This window comes from Dendrobates tinctorius, unplaced genomic scaffold (genome assembly GCF_039654945.1).
Source record: "Dendrobates tinctorius isolate UK_male_01 unplaced genomic scaffold, ASM3965494v1 ptg000093l, whole genome shotgun sequence".
Classification (NCBI taxonomy): Eukaryota; Metazoa; Chordata; class Amphibia; order Anura; family Dendrobatidae; genus Dendrobates; species Dendrobates tinctorius.
Genome location: NW_027361761.1, coordinates 18,731,749 through 18,755,919, shown reverse-complemented (window position 1 = coordinate 18,755,919; position 24,171 = coordinate 18,731,749). Strand labels below are relative to the sequence as shown.

The following is a 24,171-nucleotide window of genomic DNA, read 5'->3' as shown; positions in this document are numbered from 1 at the left end:
GCTCACTCAGATTTTTGCCCCCCCCATCCTGAGCTGAACCTGTAGCTACACCTCTGATTAGAATACAGTATATATGGCCATGCACAAGGCTTCACTCAGGCCTCGAGACTCCTCCTAATGCCGTAGGAAGTCCAACCAGAGTGCACCAAACATGGACACATGTTTATCTTCTTCAGATTAATTGCCCCTTATTACATAGCGATCATTCAACATCAGTCGTTGCACACTGTATTTCCAGAACTAAAACTTCATTTTTTACATTTTCTCCAGTAAAACCTGTTAAACAGGATTTAAATGCTATTTTCCTGCCAATTTCCCGTATGTCTACAGGTGATTAGGATTTCTGGATGTGACAGGTTCCCTTTAAACCATAAATATGTTTCTGATGACGTATCAGTGCAGAATGTTTTGATTTTGATGTGATTTTTGCTATAATTTGCAGTAAATGACACAATACTGTAAACTGCAGCATGACCACTATATCTAAGCATATCCTTAGCTGTAGGCTAGGAAGACGAGGGGGCAAAGGATTGGAGAAACACAACCTGCAGGCTCAGTCCTCATAGATTTTGTCTACAGTCTAGTTGTTAACTACCTGCCTATTGTACCCGACTCAGAGCGATCACGGAACGTTCCTGCCGACAATTTTGCCCCTTCATGTCAACAGAGCAATTCTTCCTATTCCGAGCTGCTCTGTCTGCTCTGTCAGTTGGCTCCCCACAATTAGACAGCAGGAGCTGGCTATTAGTCTTCATGACATTGGTAGTCACGCCCTATCAACAGAGCAAAGCAGAAGAGAAGTAGCAGCTCTGTTGATGTGATGTCAGGGGAAATGCAGAAACACCGGAAGGAGCAGTCTGTGACCGCTCTCTGCTGGCATAAATTGGTGCTGGTATACTACCTGCCTGTTAGTTGTTAGGCCCATAGTAAAAAAAATAATATAGTCCTGGATAACCCGTTAACCGTTAATAAAATTAGACTTACCTGTGGCTCAATTCTTGTTAATTAGAATTTTGTAGTTGTACATTGGGGTGTACTCATTTTTTGCAACATGGTCTTGAATTCATTTGTTAGGAAAATCACTATTTTTGAGTGTGCAAAATAACAAATCTTGTTTGACATCAATGTCCCAAATTTTGAAGGATTTTGCCCTCTGTAGAAAATGTTGATTCTGAAACGAAGCGAAAGGTGTCCTGACAAATCTGTTTAGGTGTACTCATTTTTGCTTAGCGCTGTATATGTAATGGCTTCATTTATATTTTCCTCCACAGTTGTACAATGCATATCCATCCCTGTTGCGCTGGCTTCCAGGAGGTCACAAAACCACCCTAAAAACCACTGATGAGTTACGCTCCATAATTGGAGACATGTTGACGAAACTAAGGAATCAACTCGATGTCAATAACCCAAGAACTTTTATAGATTACTTTCTGGTCAAACAAAAAGAGGTAAAGTAATAAGATAGATATGTGGTAATAGTAGTTGCCTGGTAGGAATGGAGAGGGGGAATTTTTCTGAGCAAGCAGCCGGGGAGGGTTCCGAATTTACTGAGTAACAAACTTCCATAATATAGCAAACTTAAAGCACCATTTTTTCAGCGTTGGAGTGGCGCTTTAAATGTAAGCCCCACGCCCCTATTCTTATATTCACCTGACAGCTTCATCTTTTACCAGCGCCACTCTGGCCCCGCAGTGCCATCTTGTGACAGTAGCTTCTGACTGCTCAGAGGTATAAAGAGTTCAATGCAAGTCTATGAGAGCCAGAATTCGATGCATTGAAAAGTGACTTGCGGCTCGTTTCATGAAACACTGGAGCTGCAGGCAAATCACTTTTTGCCGAAGAACAACCAGATCGACGCCGGAAAAGGATCAAGGCGGCGGCAGGTGAATATGAGACAGGAGCCAGGGGAATTACATTTAAAGCACCATTCCAGTGGTGCAATAAATACATAGTAACATAGTAACATAGTTTTGAAGGCTGAAGGAAGACCTTATGTCCATCTAGTTCAGCCTATTTTTAGTGCAGCTGTTCTGCATTGTTGATCCTGAGGAAGGCAAAAAACCCACTGAGTAGAAGCCAATTTTCTCCATAGGGAAAAAAATTCCTTCCCCTAAGCTGGGTCAACCATCTACCTATAATATTCTGTTATTCATAACCTTCTATACTGTTACTCACAAGAAAAGCATCCATTCCTTTCTTAAATTCATTCAGTGAGTTGGCCACCACCCCTTCCTCAGGAAGAGAATTACAGAGCCTCACTGCTCTTACCGTGAAGAACCCTCTTCTATGCTGGTGCAGAAATTGTCTTTCCTCCAAACGAAGAGAATGCCCCCTTGTTCTTGTCACAGTCCTTGGTACAAACAGTTCATTGGAGAGATCTCTGTATTGCCCTCTGATATACTTGTACATATATATTAAGTCTCCCCTAAGTCTTCTCTTTTCTAGAGTAAATAGACCTAATTTTGATAACCTTTCTGGGTATTGTAGTGAACCAACTCCATTTATCATTTTAGTAGCCCGCCTTTGAACCCTTTCAAGTTCAGTAATGTCTTTCTTGAGCACCGGCGTCCAAAATTGCACACAATACTCCAAGTGTGGTCTGACGAGTGATTTGTACAGAGGGAGAATTATGTTTTCATCTCGTGTCCCCAGACCTTTTCTAATGCATCCCATGACCCTATTTGCTTTGGTGGCAGCTGCCTGACACTGGGCACTCCAATTTAGCTTCTTATTGACTAAGATGCCCAAGTCTTTTTCCATGTCTGATTTCCCCAGCAGTTTCCCATTTAGTAAGTAATTGTAGCATCTGTTTCTCCTTCCCATGTGCATAACCTTACACTTATCTGTGTTAAACCTCATTTGCCATTTTTCAGCCCAATTCTCCAATTTACTCAAATCTGTCTGTAGTTGCAAACTGTCCTCCTTTGTGTTAACTACCTTACATAGTTTTGTATCATCTGCAAATACTGATATTTTACTGTGTAAGCCATCAACTAGATCATTAATAAATATATTAAATAGTAGAGGGCCCAATACAGAACCCTGTGGTACCCCACTAGAAACCCTGGCCCAATCTGAGTATGCACCATTAATAACCACTCTTTGTTTTCTATCACTAAGCCAGCTACCTACCCAGCTACACACATTTTCCCCTAGCCCAAGCTTTCTCATCTTACTTACCAATCTTTTATGTGGGACAGTGTCAAATGCTTTTAGAGAAGTCGAGATAAATGACATCCAATGATTCTCCTTGGTCCATTTGAGAGCTTACATCCTCATAGAAGCTGATCAGGTTATTTTGACAGGAGCGATCCTTCATAAATCCATGTTGATATGGCGTTAAACATATATTAACATTGAGATATTCCATAATGGTATCCCTAAGAAACCATTCAAAAATTTTACCCACAACAGATGTTAAGCTTACCGGCCTATAGTTTCCAGGTTCCCTTTTACAACCCTTTTTGAATATTGGTACCACATTTGCTAGTCACCAATCAAAAGGAACAGACCCTGTTTCTATAGAGTCTTTAAATATAAGGAATAGAGGCCTGTCTATCACATTACTTAACTCCCTTAATACCCGAGGGTGAATGCCATCAGGGCCAGGTGATTTGTCAATTTTAATCTTACTATTACTATTTAATCTTACTGCACTTCTTCCTGGGTTAGGCAGGTAATACTTAATGGGGAGTTTACATTATCACTCTGCATTTCCCCTGGCAAATCCTTTTCCTGTGTGAACACTGTTGAGAAAAAAGTATTTAAAACATTTGCTTTTCCCACATCGCTCTCTATGATTTCACCCTCATTGTTCTTTAAAGGGCCAACACCATCAATTTGAATCATTTTACTGTTTATATAATTAAAGAATAGTTTGGCGTTTGTTTTACTTTCCTTAGCAATGAGTCTCTCAGTTTCCACTTTTGCTAAATGTATTTGTTTTTTAACACATTTAATTTTTTTCTCTATAACTTTTTAATGCTTCTTTATTGCCTTCTTGTTTTAGCTTCTTAAATGCCTTGTTCTTGTTATTTATTGCCCTTTCTACATCCTTATTTAGCCACATTGGTGTTCTCCTGTTCCTAGCCCTTTTATTTCTGTACGGTATGGCTAGCTCACAGTGGGTGTGTAAAACTGATTTAAATATTTCCCATTTATTTTCTGTGCTCCTATTTTTGAGGACATTGTCCCAATCAATTCGGCGAAGGTCCTCTCTAAGCTGATCAAACTTTGCTTTCCTGAAACTCATTGTTTTCGTAACCCCCTTCCAGGGCACCTTACTGAAGGACAAGCGGAATTGTATTATATTGTGGTCACTGTTCCCTAGGTGCCCATCGACTTGGACTTCTGTTATTCTATTTGGCCTGTTGCTTAAAATTAAGTCCAGAAGGGCTGTCCCTCTAGTTGGGCCCTGCACAAGTTGTGACCGATAATTATCCTTGGTCACTGACAGAAATTGGTTTCTTTTCTGAGATACGCAGGTTTCAGTTTCCCAGTCTATGTCGGGGTAGTTGAAGTCCCCCATAATAATCACCTCATTGTGATTTGCTGCTTTGTCTATTTGACAATGCTGGAGTGGTGCTTTAAGCCAGATTGAGATACTGGATTCAAACACCATGGACTGTTAGACACTCAGAATCAGCTAAACAAATCTACGACAGACATAAAGGTTTATTGGGATTTTTTCTCAGCACAATTTTGCATAGTAAGGCTAGTTTCACACTAGTGTTCGGAGGCGCAGCGCAGGACCACCACTAAGCTCCGGCCCCTGCCGTGCCCACTCCGGTCATCTCCTCCTCTGATCGCATGACGTTGCATGGCTAGCGTTAGGTACGCTGGTCATGCACTGGCATGGTTTTGCCGGCGCTTGCCACCTTTTGGCGCTGCGCCGAGCGCACAAAAACGCACTGTGTTGCATTTTTGCGTGCTCGACGCAGCACCAAAATGGTGCAAGCGCCGGCAAAATCATGCCAGCGCACGACCAGCGTACCCAACGCTAAATATAGGGTACGCTGATCGCATGCAGCGTCATACGATCAGAGGAGGAGATGACCGGAGGGGGCGTGGCCGGGGGCGGACCTTAGCAGCGGCGCTGCGCCTCCTAATGCTATTGTGAAACTAGCCTAAAAGAGACTTTTCATTGGATTTTTTTTACTTAAACTAAATGCTTCTTACAATTGGTGCCACTCTACTAATTCTTGAACCGTTTTTCTTTTTCTTCTATGCTCTTCCATTCCAAAGTTATGCCCAAGTAATAAGAAATGGTAAAGATATTGCCTTCCACTAACTAGGTGTATGACAACCGGCAAGGTAACGTCCGAGAGTGGACCCTCTGGATCGCGGCACTGGAGCTCCTGGGGGCGAGCGCGCCAGGTGGTGCCGACCCCTATACAGGGACCGTTAGGGGCAAACCCTCGGAAGACAGATACCGCGGCTGCTAGAACCAAGAGGGGCGGCTCAAGGGACAAGAGAGGAGCTGGCGGAGTGTTGGACTGAATGCAGGGTACCGGACAGAGAATGGAGTCCCGGACCGAGGCACGGAGTACAGGACGGAGGTACAGAATACAGGACGGAGGTATGGAGTACAAGACTAAGGTACAGAATACAGAACTGAGGTACGGAGTACAGGACCTGAGGTACGGAATACAGGACTGAGGTACGGAATACAGGACTGAGGTACAGAGTACAGGACTGAGGTACGGAGAACCGAGGCACGGAGTACAGGACAGAGGTTCAGAGTACAGGACTGAGGTACGGAGTACAGGGCCTGTGGCACGGAGTACAGGGCTGAGGTACGGAGTACAGGACAGAGGTAGAGTTGCAGGGAGAGTCCCTACAACTTGGCCAGAATACCGCAGGAAAGGCACACGATAATCAGGCGTCTCCTCCATCTTGGAGACGCCTGATATAGCACGTACAGCGGTCTGATTGGTGGCCAGAGCTCTGGGCAGGCGCTGCAGGGTTAAGGAACCCGCAGAGCGCGCACCCGCGCCCTAGAGCGAGCGCACATGGCCCGCAGGTGCCGGGGGGACGGGAATGAGGAGGAGGCAGCCATAGTGCGGCGAGGCAAGGATGGGTGAGTATCGGCAGCGGCGGATCCTGCCGCTGCTGGAACGGCGGTGGCTACTGCCGCAGCCGTGACAGTACCCCCCTTTACGTCTCCCCCACCTGAGGTTGGAAAAAAACTTTTTTAAAAGAAGAGGAGCATTAACATTCTCCCTGGGTTCCCAAGACCTCTCCTCAGGACCAAAACCCTTTCAATCGATAAGGAAGAGGGTTCGCCCCCGAACTCTTTTCATGGCTAAGATATCCCTTACCTCGAAGATGTTATCGGCCCCTACTGGTTGAGGGGAAAGAGGTGGTACAGGACGATACCGATTAAGAACAACAGGTTTAAGGAGGGAGACATGGAAGGCGTTAGGGACCCGGAGTGAAGCTGGCAACCTCAATTTATAAGCCACGTCGTTAATGCATCCCAGAATCTCGAATGGACCGATGTACAGTGGACCCAGTTTGTAAGAGGGCATCTTTAGGCGAATATGCTTGGTTGACAGCCAGACTTTGTCGCCAGGTTGGTATGGCGGAAGGTCCCTGCGTCTCTTGTCAGCATGTCTCTTAATCTGGATACTTGATTTTTCAAGTGCTTCTCTAGTCTCTCTCCAGCCTTGCGAAAAAAGCGCATCTGCTGTGGGAACACCAGAAGGCGAGGAGAGAGGTAGCGGAACACCCGGGTTCTGGCCAAAAACCACAAAGAAGGGTGTTTTAGTAGTGGACTCATTAGGATGGTTGTTATGGGCGAACTCTGCCCATGGCAGGAGAGACGCCCAGTTGTCTTGATGGGCGTTGGAAAAGTGACGCAGGTAGGCTGCCAGTACCTGGTTAATCCGTTCCACTTGTCCATTGGACTGAGGGTGATAGGCAGAGGAGTAGTCCAGAGATATACCCATGAGTTTGCTGAGCACCCTCCAGAATCAGGAGGTGAATTGAACTCCTCGATCGGAGACAGTTCATTGAGGAAGCCCATGAAGCCTGAAGATCTGGTCGATAAAGACCTTGGCCAATTCAGGTGCGGTGGGTAATCCGGGCAGCGGGATAAAATGGGCTATTTTGGAGAAGCAGTCGACCTCTACTAGGATGGTAGTATACCCGGAAGAGCGAGGTAGATCGGTAATGAAGTCCATACCAATCTGTCGCCCAGGGGCCTCAGGAGGAGGCAGAGGGTGAAGCAGGCCAGCCGGCAAACTTCTAGGTACTTTGTTCAGAGCACAAGGAAGCTACAAAATCTGTCACATCTTGGAGAAGAGAAGGCCACCAATAGTAGCGAGAGACAAGGCTGATGGTTTTCTTGACCCCGACGTGGCCCGCATCCTTGGAGGAATGCCCCCAGTCTAGAACTTCCGACCTCTTATTCTGTGGGACGAAGGTCTTGCCCGGCGGAATGGGGGAGCAATGGCGGATCTTAATAGGGGCGGATGGGGCGGTCGCCCCGGGCCCAAGGTTTTTTGGGGGCCCAGGGGCAGGGGCGGGCTGGGCCGGGTGGCAGAGAGGCAAATGCCCCCCGGACCGCTCCCCCAGCACCTGTACAGGGCCGGCCGTGCCCTGTGCTGTGACGCCGCCGGCAGCAGACAGCCGCCCGCGTCACATTCTATGAGGGGCCGGGAGCTGTGCACGCCGTCACCTTGACGGCTGCTCAGCTCCGGCTCCCTCCGGCTGTACTTCCGGGTCAGATGTCGGGCGTGCGCGATGATGTCATCGTGCACGCGCCGACATGTCCCGGAGGATGCTGAAAGCAGAGGCGCTGCTGGGGAGCGAGCCGGCTGTGAGGTAAGTATGGGGAACTTTTTTTATTTTTTTTTATTTATAAAATGAATTAAATGGGGGAGGGGGTGAGTGGGGGCTGTACACAATGAAGGGGGGGTGACTGGGGCCTGTATATGATGAAGGGGGGGTGACTGGGGCCTGTATATGATGAAGGGGGGGTGACTGGGGCCTGTATATGATGAAGGGGGGGTGACTGGGGCCTGTATATGATGAAGGGGGTGACTGGGGCCTGTATATGATGAAGGGGGGGTGACTGGGGGCTGTATATGATGAAGGGGGGTGACTGGGGGCTGTATATGATGAAGGGGGGTGACTGGTGGCTGTATATGATGAAGGGGGTGACTGGGGCCTGTATATGATGAAGGGGGGGTGACTGGGGCCTGTATATGATGAAGGGGGGTGACTGGGGGCTGTATATGATGAAGGGGGGAGACTGGGGGCTGTATATGATGAAGGGAGGGTGACTGGGGGCTGTATATGATGAAGGGGGGTGACTGGGGGCTGTATATGATGAAGGGGGGGTGACTGGGGCCTGTATATGATGAAGGGGGGGTGACTGGGGGCTGTATATGATGAAGGGGGGTGACTGGGGGCTGTATATGATGAAGGGGGGGTGACTGGGGGCTGTATATGATGAAGGGGGGGTGACTGGGGGCTGTATATGATGAAGGGGGGGTGACTGGGGGCTGTATATGATGAAGGGGGGGTGACTGGGGGCTGTATATGATGAAGGGGGGTGACTGGGGGCTGTATATGATGAAGGGGGGGTGACTGGGGGCTGTATATGATGAAGGGGGGTGACTGGGGGCTGTATATGATGAAGGGGGGGTGACTGGGGGCTGTATATGATGACGGGGGGTGAGTGGGGGCTGTATATGATGACGGGGGGTGAGTGGGGCTGCATATCATGAAGGGGGGTGAGTGGGGCTGCACATGATGAAGTGGGGGATAAGTGGGGCTGCACATGATGAAGTGGGGGATAAGGGGGACTGCACATGATGAATTAAGGGGTAAGTGGGACTGCACATGATGAATTAAGGGGTAAATGGGACTGCACATGATGAATTAAGGGGTAAGTGGGACTGCACATGATGAATTAAGGGGTAAGTGGGACTGCACATGATGAATTGGGGGTAAGGGGAACTGCACATGATGAATTAAGGGGTAAGTGGGACTGAACATGATGAATTGGGGGTAAGAGGGACTGCACATGATGAATTGGGGGTAAGGGGAACTGCACATGATAAATTAAGGGGTAAGTGGGACTGAACATGATGAATTGGGGGTAAGAGGGACTGCACATGATGAATTGGGGGTAAGGTGGACTGCACATGATGAATTGGGGGTAAGGGGGACTGCACATGATGAATTGGGGGTAAGGGGCACTGCACATGAAGTGGGGGTAAGGGGGACTGCACATGATGTGGGGGTAAAATTAACTGCACATGATGATGGGGGAGTGGGGCTGCACATGAAGTTGGGGGGGAAGGGGACTGCACATGATAAAATGGAAGGGGGGATAAGGGGCTGCAAATGATGAAGCGGCACTGCAGATGAAGTGAGTGGGTGATAGGGGACTGCAATGGATGAAGTAAGGGGACTTCAAATTAAAGTGGGGACATTAAAATTAAAGTGGGGACATTAAAGTGGATCCCCTATGGCCAGGATCACATTGGGCGATTTTGTGCGTATTGGCCGTAGGCCTACAGCTTATGTGCAACGTCTTTTTAGGCCATGTCCACACGTGGTGGAATGGTGGCGAGTTTTCCGTATGGACCCGCAGCAAACCAAGTGCTGCGGTCCGTACGGCTGTCAATTCCCGCACAGGGACCATAGCACTCAGGTGGGAAGGGGGGTACAGGGGCCCAGGTTTTATGAACAGCCCCGGGCCCATAGTCCACTTAATCCGCCACTGTGGGGGAGAGTGTCACGGGTGCCACGGAGATAACTTAGGCAGGCTCAATGATGTGAGAAGAAACCTCCTCCATCTCAGGTGACTGCAAGGACCTGGATAGGGCATCTGCCTTGATGTTTCTGTTCCCAGGTCGAAAATGGAGTTTGAAATCAAACCAGGAGAAATATAGTGACTACCTGGCTTGCCTGGAGTTGAGCCTTTGTGCCGACTGAAGATATGCCAAATTCTTGTGGTCCGTGAAGATTATGAATGGATGGACTGCCCCTTCCAGAAGATACCGCCACTCCTCCAAAGCCATCTTAATGGCCAGTAACTCCCGATCTCCAATTGAATAGTTGTATTCTGCGGGGGAGAATGATTTTGAGAAGAACCCACAAGGCACCAATTGACCAGAAGATGTCCGCTGGGAAAGGACCGCTCCTGCCCCAGTAGAGGACGCATCCACCTCTAGGATGAAGGGCCTATTAACTAACGTCCGGTGTAAAATCGGGGCGGTAGCAAAGGACCGTTTCAAGGCAAGGAAGGCCTCTTCAGCCTCCGGAGTCCAGACATTTGGTTTGGACCCTTTCCGGGTCAAAGCGGAGATGGGCTTGGTCACTGAAGAGAAGTAGGGAACGAACTGCCTGTAATAGTTTGCAAAACCTAGGAACTGTTGGATGGCCTTTATTCCGACCGGACGTGGCCAGTTGAGCACAGCAGACAATTTTTCGGGGTCCATCTTCATTCTGGAGTCAGTGATGATATACCCTAGGAAGGGCAATGAGGTTTGCTCGAACAGATATTTCTCTAGTTTAGCGTAGAGTCGGTTTTCCCGTAAACGTTGCAGAACCAGCCGAACACTCCTCCTGTGGGTGGATAGGTCAGACGAAAAGATGAGAATGTCATCTAGATACACGACGACACATGAGTAGAGTAGGTCTCGGAAGATCTCATTCACGAACTCTTGGAAAACCGCCGGAGCATTGCAGAGACCAAAAGGCATAACCAAATGCTCGTAATGGCCGTCCCGAGTATTGAAGGCCGTCTTCCACTCATCCCCAGTACGGATTCGGATCAAGTTATAGGCTCCCCGCAGATCCAATTTGGTAAAGATCCGGGCCCCTCTCAGGCGGTCAAAGAGTTCAGGGATCAGTGGAAGGGGATACCTATTTTTGATGGTGATACTGTTCAGGCCTTGGTAGTCAATACATGGCCGAAGGGATCCGTCTTTCTTCCGTACAAAAAAGAACCCTGCTCCAGCAGGGGAGGATGACTTCTGAATAAAACCCCGAGCCAAGTTTTCCTGGATGTATTCGGACATGGCCGCGGTTTCTGCCGGAGACAGAGGGTAAGTTCTTCCCCTGGGAGGAACTGCTCCAGGAATCAGCTCAATTGGGCAGTCGCATGAGCGATGTGGCTGCAGGGTCTCAGCCTCTTTTTTACTGAAGACATCGGCATACAAGTGGTAGGCCGTAGGAAGCCCAGAAAAATCGTTAGGAGCTGGCTGCGGACCAGGGCGAGATACCGGCAACAGACAATGTTCGTGGCAGAAGTGTCCCCAGTGGAGGATCTCCCCAGAACGCCAGTCCAAAACAGGCTCGTGTAGGCGAAGCCAAGGTAAGCCGAGAAGCACAGCGTGGGATAAACTGGGCAAAACATAAAAGGCGATCCTTTCTCGGTGAAGAGCTCCCACTTGTATCTCCACCTCGACAGTGACCATGGTGATAGGTTCTGGTAGCGGTTTACCATCTACGGAGGCGATGGTGCGTGGATTCTCTAGCGTAACCACCGGAATCCAAAACTGGTCTACTTCTTTCAGCCGGATGAAGTTACCAGCCGCACCCGAGTCCACATACGCCTCCACAGACCTGAGCTCCCGACCTGAAACAATTAAAGCCGAAATGGTAAGGGGCAGAGAGGAATCGGTGTTACCTAGGAAGGCCTCTCTTACCTGGCCTAGGCAGAGGCGTTTCCTGGCCGCACTGGGCAAGTATGCACAAAATGATTGGCCCCGCCGCAATAAAGGCATAGCCCCTGCGTCCTTCTCTCCCTGCGTTCTTGCTCTGATAACTTTACTCGGTCCACTTGCATGGGCTCGGGAGTGGAATTACTATAAGACGCCGGAGAGAATGGGCGCTTGGTATAGCCTAAAAGATCTTTTCTCCCTAACTGACTCCCAGGAGCGTTCCTGAAACTGTAAATCTATACGGGTGGCTAGGGATATAAGATCTTCCAGGGTGGTAGGAGTGTCTCGGCCGGCAAGCTCATTTTTTATTTTACCGGAGAGTCCCCTCCAAAAGGCCCTGACCAAGGCCTCATTATTCCATCCCAATTCAGAGGACAGTGTCCGGAAGCGGATAGCATACTGTCCTACAGTGAGGGAACCCTGTCGAAGATTGAAAAGAGCCTCAGTGGTGGAAGTCACACGTCCAGGCTCATCAAATACCCTGCGGAAAGTATCTAGGAAGTTTTGTATACTTAATACCACCGGGTCATCTCTCTCCCACAGGGGATTTACCCAAGCCAAGGCCTCCCCCTCAAGATGGGACACAACAAAAGCTACTTTGGCTCAATCAGAGGGATATTGCTGAGGCAGGAGCTCAAAGTATAACCGGCACTGGTTTAGAAACCCCCGACACAACTTGGGGTCGCCACTAAACGTGGGAGGTTTCCCCAAGCGCAGTGGCGGGTGGGATACGGGGTCCCGAGATAGGGCTGAAGCGGCAGCAGAGGACTGCAGGGACAGGAGTCGGTCGTCCACGGATGCCATGTAGCTCAGAATGTGGAACAGGGCGTCACGCTGCTGCGCGAGCTCCTGCTGGAGTCCCGCTAGCAACGGGGCGTTCCCTGGATCAGCAGTTTGTAATTTATGGGAAAATTTGTATCTTTATTACCAAGGGGCAAAACATTGGAACCTACATTATCCTACTTTGATCCAGTATTCTTTATCTTTCCTATCTGTATGTAATGTTCCTTGATAAACAGTATTTCATATTTTGTTCCTTTCAGGAGAAACCAGATTCTGAGTTATATTTTCATGATGAGAGCCTAAAAACTCTTGTTTCGGACTTACTCTCTGCTGGAATAGAGACATCTGCTGCCACTCTGCGATGGGCCCTTCTATTGATGATGAAATATCCTGAAATTCAAAGTAAGGAGATGTCACAATACATTGCTGTAAAAAAATATACAAGTATGTTAAATCTATTTTATTATTTCTAAACACTGTTTTTCGGTGATTACTTTGTATCTCCGTTCATACTGCATCCACACACACACAAAAGATACACCATTTGAAAGGTAAACTTGCCCCCTTCAGCAAGAAAATAGCCAAACAAACTTCACATCCACGATTTGATCACAAAATACAGTTTGAACATTAATTTTCATAAACCTGCAGTTGGGAAAAATGACCTGCAGGTGGCACCACAGTATCCCAAAGCACACTACCACAAAGCTGCTTACAGACATCACAAACAAATCCAAACATTTGCCTTGGGGGCTTTCCAGCTTGCCGAACTGCTTGCGCCCAGCCTATTTTAGCCAAATTGGAGGATTGCACACTTCACTGCAGGTGAGACACATATGCAAACACATTTGTAAACATGCACTGCCTATTGATTTGCACACTTGCTCCGTTCATGTTCAACCCACACAAACAAATGATACACCATTTGAAAGGTCAAACTACCTGCAGGTGGCAGCACACTACCCCAAAGCACACTACTCCAAAGCACACTACCACAAGGTTGCTTACAGACATCACAAACAAATCCAAACATTTGCCTTGGGGTCTTTCCAGCTTGCTCAAGTGCTTGCCCAGCCTATTTCAGGCACATTGGAGGATTGCACACTTCACTGCAGGTGAGTCACATATGCAAACACATTTGTTTAGCTGCACTGCTTTTTTGGTGATTACTTCGTTCCACATACACAAATGATACACCATTTGAAAGGTAAACTTGCTCCCTTCAGCAAGAAAAGAGCCAAACTAACCACACATTCACAATTTGATCACTAAATACAGTTTAAACATTCATTTTCAAAAACCTGCAGAAAGACACAATGACCTGCAGGTGCCACCTCAACCAGAAGACATTTTTTGGTCTCTACTTATCAAACCAAGTTATTGTATTACCAATCTCCATAGATAAATACCTGTCTGTGTTCATTATCTCATGAAATACATTTACATTTGACCAACCTGCTTTTTCTGAAACTGCCTGCGCCCCCGACGACCAATGTGCGAAAATTTTGCATGAGCCAAGCTTGTTTAATATTATTGAAAGGTTTCTAAAATAAAAAGTTTTGTCCTGTTCACAGGATAGAGCATACCTTCTTGATTGCTGAGGGTCCAACCACTGGTTTCCTCAGTAGTGCAGAGAATGGAATTTTGCAGCTGCATTTGGATTGTAATGGAGGTGCACATGATCATGCTCTATTCCATTCATTGTCTATTGGACTGCTGGAAATAGCAGAGCACTGTACTCAGCTTTTCGGGCAGTCCTATAAATAATGAAAGGAACAATATGTGAGCATGCACACCTTTGCTACATTCAGGGCTGTAGAGCACAATTCTCTAGATCTAGAGTCCCATTCTCATGATAACTGGGGTCCCAAAGGTCAGATCCTTAGAAATAAGCTTTGTATACTCTATGCTGTGGATAGGCGATAACTTGTTATTATGGGAATGAACCTTTAATTGGATTTCAACCTTTGAGCACCATGTCATGTTTGAAAGCTCCTCTGTATCCTTACTCTCTGCTGGTAAATCTCCACCAAGGCTGATGACAGCTCTTCAGTCTTCTTACCTGCTGCTGAATCCTTCCTCCATACTACAGAATATCTATCCAGTTAAACTGGTTGACATCTCCTCTGTGTCCCTATGTTAGGACTGGAACCCAGTAGCTTTTGCGCACCAGGCGGCAGCTCTTCCCTCTGAGCTATTCAGCTTGCAGGACAGTTCCATGCTAACCCAAACACTTGTACCAGTGTTTCTTATTGTCTCCACCCTGAGTTCCTGATTGTCTCCACCCTGAGATCCTTACTGGCTCCACACTGATTGAGCACCCTATTTAAACCTGGCGTTGCACTCCCTTCCTTGTGAGAATATTGAACAACCAGCCTCTAGTCAAGCTTCTATTTACCTGCTGCTTATCTTCAAGATTCTACTACTGCTCCATGCACCATCCAATGACTATTCTTGAGTATGCTACGTGCTGCTCCTTAAAACTACATTGCTGCTCCTGTATACCGATTCCTTGGCTATCCCTGACTATGCTACCTGCTGGTACAGTCTTTAGTGGATGCAATACTACTACTTCAACCCAGTTCAGTCCATAACCTCCTACTTCCTGTTGCTGCTGAGATCTCACTACTCAGTACAAGATGTAACTATCATTCAAGATCGGTGGGTGGAGACTGAATAAACTTGGCCTCATGAGCTCTCCCAATCTCTAGCTGGACTCATTGTGTACCCATCTTCATTACTTCCTGCTGTCGCCAAGTAGTTTGTTGGGGCATATCAGGAGGGCATGTGAGACATTTTCTTCAGGTGCAGTCAGAATGGGGTCATCATCTGGCACTCAAATGCAGCAGTCCAAGGTGTCTTCCCTGCAGCAGCTTTTGCCAACCCTGGAGTATGATTCAGCAGTTTTCTGATCCGGTTCAGAACAGATATAAGATACTTGCTTCCACCAATCAATGCCACTTGCGTATTTGAGACAAGTGTACAATTGAAACTCTGATCGCCAGCATTACTGGGTCAGGGCGATGTCAGCAGCATGATCTGGTCATCAGATAATCCTTCTGACACCACTCTCCAGTGCAGTATAGGTGCAAAGAAGATTGGTGAAGTAAGCATTCCTATGTAGATGAAAATAATCGAAAATTTACTGTAATGGGGGGGAGGGATTTAAGGACACAGAATGGGAAATAAGGGGAGGGAGATATGTGGGGACTTTGTGTGAGGAGTGGGGGGGTGTAATTTGGGGACACAGTATGGGTAGTGATTGTGGGAGAAAGTTAAAGACATAGTAAGGGGAGTGAGGGGGGTATGGTTGTGGGCATAGCTTAGGAAGCGGGAGGGGAAATATGATTACACAGTAAGGAGAGCAAGGGGGAATGGGTTTGAATAGAGCATGGGGTGCAAGGCAGGACTCAAGACTACAATATGGGTAGCAAGGCGGGATAGATGTAGACACAGTCAGGTGAGTAAGGGGGAGAATGTAAGAAAAAACTGTGTAAGGAGGAGCAATAGGGAAAATATCAGACCCGGAGAAAAGGTAAGTATGCAGAGATGAGGTGTGGATGTGAAAAGGCATCATGGTGTCTGGACTAGATGAAGACAAGAGAGAGCACGGCTCCAATCACAAACAGAGTCATCTATAAAGTACCTGGCTATAAATGTTTATTTGTGATACAGACAACAGTAATTAAAAATGAAGAGAAATCCAGCTCCACAAACAGTGAATATCTTATTCACAAAAATGCTTGAGGGACATACAGAGTCAGCCATCCACCTTGCAAAGCACACATCAACCCTCATGATTAAGGGTGCGCAGAAGTTTCCATGCTCCGAACACCTCCAGGTTGCAAATCATGGTGAGCTAAACTATATTTCTCCTATACTGACTAATTGTCATCAGTAGGGGTGAGATAATATGAACGGAAAAGTTTGGGGTCCGTACCGGACACCTAGTGGTTGGCACTCAGGGTGGCACTCAGATGAGCTCACGGGCATCACTGTTGCATGGCTGAGGGCATGCAGAGTACCCAGATGATATACCTCCCACAAAGGACAGCTTGTAATTGTCTCTAGGCAGCCTGGCACACATGAGCCAATACATGCTCCAGTTCCTGCGGAACCCCCCCGAGTTGCCCGATTTGTTACCAGTTCAGATTACTTGGTGGCCACTCTTCTTGATTTCCGTTACAAGAACAATGTACCATCATTAATTCCATTACTGGAGAGGGATCACAAAATGCGTGAATACAAGCACATGCCAATAGAAAAACTACTAATGCATTTCCCACCTGACAGCGGCGGGTCAGTGGAACATCAAGGCAGAGGTGGAGAAGGAAGTCGCCAACACAGCTGGGGCACCGCCAGCACCTCAGAAGGTGAAATGTGGTAGCACTTTATGAGCACACCACAATATCTGGCACAACCGTCTGATACAGTCAGTATTTCCAGGAGGCAGTATTGCAACAACATGGTGGAAGAGAACATGACCACACTTCTCCATGTACTAACAGATGAGTCTGCCCCATTTAACTTCTGGGTCTCCAAATTGGACACATGACCTGAGCTTGCCCTTTATGACTTCTCGCGTCTCCACAAGATAAATAGACATGCTGTAGTCTGGAGAAATTCCATCTTGAAATCTGGAATTCCCATCCACTATGCTGTAACATCTGGACGCTGTGGGGTGGACGCTGCACAAGTGTGCAGCATTCAACCCGCAGTGTTTACTGATAATGTGCACATACCCTAAAATATAGCTGGGTAGCAATTCCAAACAGAACAGGAAGCATTCAGGTGGCGTATCCCTACCATGGGTCAAGCTAACATCTTACACAGGTTACTATCAAGGTTCTATATGGGTGGTGTTTGAAGCATAACTAAAAAAGTGCTACAGTAGCATGTAAAAGTTTGGGCACACCTGATCACAATTAGAGTTGAGCAAATTTGCTCGGGTCCCAGGAACTCAGCTTCCTGGATCGCTCCAGCTGATCAGCAGTTTGGCTCCGCAGCTGCATGTGTCGCGACTGTGTGACAGTCACGACACATGCATGGAGAGCCTGTGAGAATAGTAAGTGTTAAAAAGTGCACAAGAATCGCTTACCACATAGCAATCACAATGGTTGAAAATAAGTGTGAAAGTCTTCTTCCAAGGGTCATTCCACATGTCATGAAGAAAGAGAAGAGGTAGGTGGAAGGGGCTTACAAACCATCACTCCATATTTAGCAGTACTGAAGCTTAAAAATACTGTATTATGTGTTTGCTTTTAACTAAAACTAAAAGACTTTATATAAGTAATATTGTGTTTTGATTACAGAAAATGTTAAAAAAGAAATCGAAAAGGTTATCGGATCAACCGAGCCTCAGATGGCGCACCGCAAACACATGCCATACACAGACGCTGTAATTCACGAGATTCAGAGATTTGCCAATGTTTTGCCAACTAATCTGCCACATATGACCACTCAAGATGTCACACTGAACGGTTTCTTCCTACCAAAAGTAAGAATTAAATCATTATATTGCTTGACTTTTTCAAATTTAAGGAAGCTTCTGTTTTTTTGTAAGAACTATTGAGGTACTTAGTAATAATAGAAGAGATCGTCTGTAATCATCCTTCACAATTAATAGAATTGTTCTGACTATGAGCACTGAATTCACCGGGTGCTGCAAAAAAAAATGTTCTGCACATAGTTTGAGGCGAGGCTGGAAAAAATGCAACTTAAAAATGGAGGGAAAAACATAATTAACAAAATATAAAGCTTATGATGTAATGTGAAATGTGGACACAATATGGATTTAATTACAGGCAAAGTTATGTTCTCATTCCATAAATATTGTGTCACGTTCCTCTTAGGCCATCAGTATGTGGCTATCCTCTAGACCAGGGATTGGGACCCTCAGGCCCTGAGGCCATTTATGACACTTGATAACCTTTTCTCCCACCCACGGGAAGATTTTTGATGACTGCAGTACTTGGGCCAGCAGCTGTGTTTGACAGCCCCCAGCCCTTTAATTTCTTCTTGCTCTGTGAGCACACGCACACAGTATTCACTACTAATTACACAGGCACATGCAGTGACAGATTATGTCATTACACTAGTGCCAGCATCAGGACGCAACCTTGTGGGAGGAGTTAGATCGCAATTTGTACAGCCCCCGAAGAATGGTATAAATATGCAAAAGACCCTTGGCAGAAAAGAATTCCCCACCCCTGCTCTAGACTTTAGACTGCTGTTTGACCCTTTATGAACCTTGAAACATGACTTGGACAATAAACCAAATTTACAGTGGTGCATGAACGTTTGTGAACCCTTTCGGATTTTCTATATTTCTGCATAAATTTGCTTTAAAACTACAACAGATTTTCACACATCTCCTAAATGCAGATAAACAGAACCAAATCAAACAACTGAGTTCAAAATATTAAACTTTGTTGTTTTTTGAATAAGGAAAATGATCCACTATAATGACTAAGAATGGCAAAAATGAGCCTTTGTTTTCTATATCGTATGTGGTGCGACTCTCCTGCATCTAAAGGTGTACGTTAATTGCTAATTAGTTCTGCACATCATCTTAGAGGAATTTTAGCCCATTCTTCCCCACAATACAGCTTTAACTCTGTTATGTTGGAGGGTTTTCTTTCTCGAATTGCTTGCTTCAGGTCCCTCCACAACATTTCTATAGAAATAAAGACATGGCTTTAACTTGACCATTACAAACATTTAACTTTGTTGTTCTTTAACTATTTTTTTGCAGAACAACTTGTGTGCTTTGATCCATTGTCTTGTTTCATGACCCATGTTCTTTTTACATTCAATTCATGGACAAATGTCCTGACATTTTCAGTTAGAATTTTCTAATAAAATTCATAGTTAATTGTCCAGATGCAGAAAAACTGATAAACTATGATATTACCACCTCTATTTTTTTTAAAATTCTACCATGTCCTTCAGGTTAATTCATGCATATTAACATTAGTTAACATGAGTGAGGCCTTTAGTTGCTTATAGGTGACCTTGGGTTTCTTTCTGATATCGCAGACTATTATACGCCTTACTAATACACTTTCACAAGCATGTTGCAAAGAGCAGACTTTCATATATCCTTCTTAATTAAATTAAAAATTTAACTTAATGGGATTACACCTGCTTGTCATCCCATTGATTGGCAAGACCAAACTCTCATTTCACCTTCAAATTTTCTGCATATCCTAAAGATGCATATACTTTTGGCACTCCACAGACTTGTGATATTGGATACATTTTCTCAATAAATAAAAAATGATACAGTTTAATATTCTGACAATTTTGTGAGATTATGTACTTTAGATCTACCTTTATGATGTATAAATATCTGATACAGTTTTCAAATCATTAGGTTAAATGTAGAAATAAATGTAGAAATATGAACAATTCTGAACGGTTCATAGACTTTCAAGCACCACTGTATTTTTGTCAAAGTGGACACATCTGCCATCAGAGCTGTATTAGTGGCATTAATATTGAGGACCAATAGAGGGCCCAAATTCACTTATAATCTCTAAGCCACTGACTATCCGTCATTCAAGGAAAAATAAAAAAAAGAAAAAACAGAATTACAAAATGAAAAATTACTGAATATTTGGTTGTAATGGGCAAATTTGGTTCCCAATATGGTGCCTTTCTTTTCACCTAAGTGTAACTGCACAGGCCAAAACCCAGTGTTGTGAATTCTATGGATCTGACTTTTGAGTCGGGGCTCCATCTGGTGGTTACTGTGGGCAGTGGAGCTGGCCGGGTTGACAGAAGTCTACCACCTGATGACGATGATTGGAAATCAGGGGGTACTGATTGGGAGCATATAAGTGAGCAAGCTTCCCTCAGTTGTTGCCGGTGATTAGTTTCTTTCAATGCATTTTGAGGTCTGCTGTCTCCTGCCTGATCCTGCATCTGCCAGTTAAGTTGTTCTTTTCTAATCCTTTGCTTCTGATCTGGTTTTGCCTCTTTCTGCTTTGCTGTGAGGGTTCAGCATGCTCCCTGCTGGGGCCATGCTGGACCCTGCTCCATATATTACAGCTTGTGTCAGTTTGTTCAGTCCCCTGTTATATTAGTCTCTTTTGCTTTGCTGCCAGTTCACACCAGAATGCTGATATAGTGGGGTGTGGTTGTGTGTCCTCAGTGTTTTTGTACATCAAACGTGTTGGATTTTTTTAGGGTTTTTGCGTAATTGCTGACAGTGTCTTTCCTTTCCTGTCCTATCTAGACAGTTTGGACCCCACCATTTGCTCAGTCTATTTTCTGCCTGTGTTTGTGCCTCATCTTGTCTCACCATCAATATATGTTCGGTAGTGTTGAGTGATACCGTTCGATACCCAAAAATATCGTATCGGATGGTATCGCCCGATACGAAAAAAATATCGGGTATCGCCGATTCCGATACCGGAAGTCCCATTCAAGTCAATGGGACTTCCGGTATCGGAATTAAAAAAAGGCCTTTATTTCCTTGTTGGCTAATTCTACATAATTGAAAACAAATAAGAATCATGTAAAATGTATTGTGGGAGGTGGAGGAGACATTAAAAGCATAGTGGTTTATTCAAATGACATGGCATAGCATTAATTCCAATTTTTTTTTTCAAGACGTTCGGAGTTAAAAAGATATTGACTATGTTAACTTTTTTATATTTAGTCAGATATGTATGTTTCGCAACTTCCATGCTCTTCACCTTCTTTTGTACTTCTCCCATACTTTCTCCTTCATGATCCGCAGCAGTAGCATTTTTTTCATCAACTTTTTCTTCACCTTATTCATCTTCTTCTTCTTCACCTTCTTCCCATTAATTTTTTTTTTCCATTCTTCATATTCTTCTTATTCAGCTATTATTAATTTTCATATGCTATTTCTTCATTTTCTTCCTATTCTTCTTTTTCTTCATTTTCTTATGGTGACAGGCATTCCTGTAGTACTTATCTATAAAAGTTATAAGATTACACCTTACGTTCTGCCTGTCACAAAAGATTTACAACAGGATTTGTCCGCGTTCAGTTTGACCTGCAGCAGCAAGCATTTTCCAGGGGCACCACGAGGAGGAACGGACTCACCCCCATTTACTGCTTAGTCTTCTTCTGCTTATAATTTTGATTTCTTCTATGCTGATTTTTTGTCTTATGCTTAATGTTCTTCTGCTTTCTGTTCTTCTGCTTTTGCTTCTTCTGCTTCTTGTTCTTCTGTCTTTTGTTCTGTATCTTGGTGGTTGTCTTCATGTTCTTTGTCCTCTTGGTCTTATTATTTAGGGTCATATTTCTGGTCTTCTTTGGTGTGGTCTTCAGGGTCGTCATCATCAGGGTCATCGTCATGAAGATCAATAAGGATTACCAAAGACAATTTCAAAAAGCTTGATCTTGGAAATGTAGCAGAAGGTACAAGAAGGCTGAGAAACTGGTGAGAACCAGCAGACAGTGCTGGCACCCGGATGGGTAGCAGAAGGAACAAGAGCCAATGGCACTACCGAGGACCAACTGACGGTGCTGGACCACGGTTACTAAGCAGAAGGTACCTGTGCTAAAAAGCACTACCAAGGACCAGCTGATGGTGCTGGACCTCGGATACCGAGATGGAGGCACCTAGGCCAAAGGCTGTGGCGAGAACCAGCAGACAGTGCTGGCACCCGGATGGGTAGCAGAAGGAACAAGAGCCAATGGCACTACCGAGGACCAACTGACGGTGCTGGACCACGGTTGCTAAGCAGAAGGTACCTGTGCTAGAAAGCACTACCAAGGACCAGCTGACGGTGCTGGACCTCGGATACCGAGATGGAGGCACCTAGGCCAAAGGCTGTGGCGAGAACCAGCAGACAGTGCTGGCACCCGGATGGGTAGCAGAAGGAACAAGAGCCAATGGCACTACCGAGGACCAACTGACGGTGCTGGACCACGGTTACTAAGCAGAAGGTACCTGTGCTAAAAAGCACTACCAAGGACCAGCTGACGGTGCTGGACCTCGGATACCGAGATGGAGGCACCTAGGCCAAAGGCTGTGGCGAGAACCAGCAAACAGTGCTGGCACCCGGATGGGTAGCAGAAGGAACAAGAGCCAATGGCACTACCGAGGACCAACTGACGGTGCTGGACCACGGTTACTAAGCAGAAGGTACCTGTGCTAAAAAGCACTACCAAGGACCAGCTGACGGTGCTGGACCTCGGATACCGAGATGGAGGCACCTAGGCCAAAGGCTGTGGCGAGAACCAGCAGACAGTGCTGGCACCCGGATGGGTAGCAGAAGGAACAAGAGCGAATGGCACTACCGAGGACCAACTGACGGTGCTGGACCACGGTTACTAAGCAGAAGGTACCTGTGCTAAAAAGCACTACCAAGGACCAGCTGACGGTGCTGGACCTCGGATACCGAGATGGAGGCACCTAGGCCAAAGGCTCTGGCGAAAACCAGCAGACAGTGCTGGAACCCGGGTGGGTAGCAGAAGGTACCCATTCAAAGCAAAGTAGCCAGGCCGCAAGCCGGCCGCAGTTACCGAAACCCACAGTCCTACAGGGGGTCCATGTCCCATTGGCACTATGGTTCCAGCCTTCAGTGCCAGTTCCCGCAGCCCACATAGGAGTCACCTAAACTGCAGGCACCGTAGAGTCGGCTAACCCTGCCGCAAGACGACAGGACAACGGATTGGTGGCATAGTGACCTTGACACTACCCGGAAACAGCAGGCGTGCTGGAACCAGGCTGGGCAACAGGGAGTCCCTGTGCCAAAGACACTGCCGAGAACCAGCTGACGGTGCTGGAACCCAGATGGGTAGCAAAAGCTACAAGAGCCAATGGCACTACCGAGGAACAGCTGACGGTGCTGGACCTCGGATACCGAGATGGAGGCACCTAGGCCAAAGGCTCTGGCGAGAACCAGCAGACAGTGCTGGAACCCGGGTGGGTAGCAGAAGGTACCCATTCAAAGCAAAGTAGCCAGGCCGCAAGCCGGCCGCAGTTACCGAAACCCACAGTCCTACAGGGGGTCCATGTCCAATTGGCACTACGGATCCAGCCTTCAGTGCCAGTTCCCGCAGCCCACATAGGAGTCACCTAAACTGCAGGCACCGTAGAGTCGGCTAACCTGGCGGCAAGACGACAGGACAACGGATTGGTGGCATAGTGACCTTGACACTACCCGGAAACAGCAGGCGTGCTGGAACCAGGCTGGGCAACAGGGAGTCCCCGTGCCAAAGACACTGCCGAGAACCAGCTGACGGTGCTGGAACCCAGATGGGTAGCAAAAGCTACAAGAGCCAATGGCACTACCGAGGAACAGCTGACGGTGCTGGACCACGGTTACTAGGCAGGAGGTACCTGTGCTAGAAAGCACTACCAAGGACCAGCTGACGGTGCTGGACCTCGGATACCGAGATGGAGGCACCTAGGCCAAAGTCTCTGGCGAGAACCAGCAGACAGTGCTGGAACCCGGGTGGGTAGCAGAAGGTACCCATTCAAAGCAAAGTAGCCAGGCCGCAAGCCGGCCGCAGTTACCGAAACCCACAGTCCTACAGGGGGTCCTTGTCCCATTGGCACTACGGATCCAGCCTTCAGTGCCAGTTCCCGCAGCCCACATAGGAGTCACCTAAACTGCAGGCACCGTAGAGTCGGCTAACCCGGCCGCAAGACGACAGGACAACGGATTGGTGGCATAGTGACCTTGACACTACCCGGAAACAGCAGGCGTGCTGGAAC

General features: G+C 46.6%; 1 protein-coding gene across 1 annotated transcript in view; it reads left to right on the top strand.

Annotated features, from left to right (window-relative positions):
• The window catches only part of LOC141098593 (cytochrome P450 2C5-like), a 164,327-nt gene that overhangs the window by 94,407 nt on the left and 45,749 nt on the right, over positions 1–24,171 (top strand). Inside the window, exons 6-8 of the mRNA XM_073586511.1 lie at positions 1,272–1,448; positions 12,728–12,869; positions 17,780–17,964. Of these exons, the coding sequence (XP_073442612.1) occupies positions 1,272–1,448; positions 12,728–12,869; positions 17,780–17,964 (504 nt within the window). The remainder of the gene's footprint in view (positions 1–1,271; positions 1,449–12,727; positions 12,870–17,779; positions 17,965–24,171) is intronic.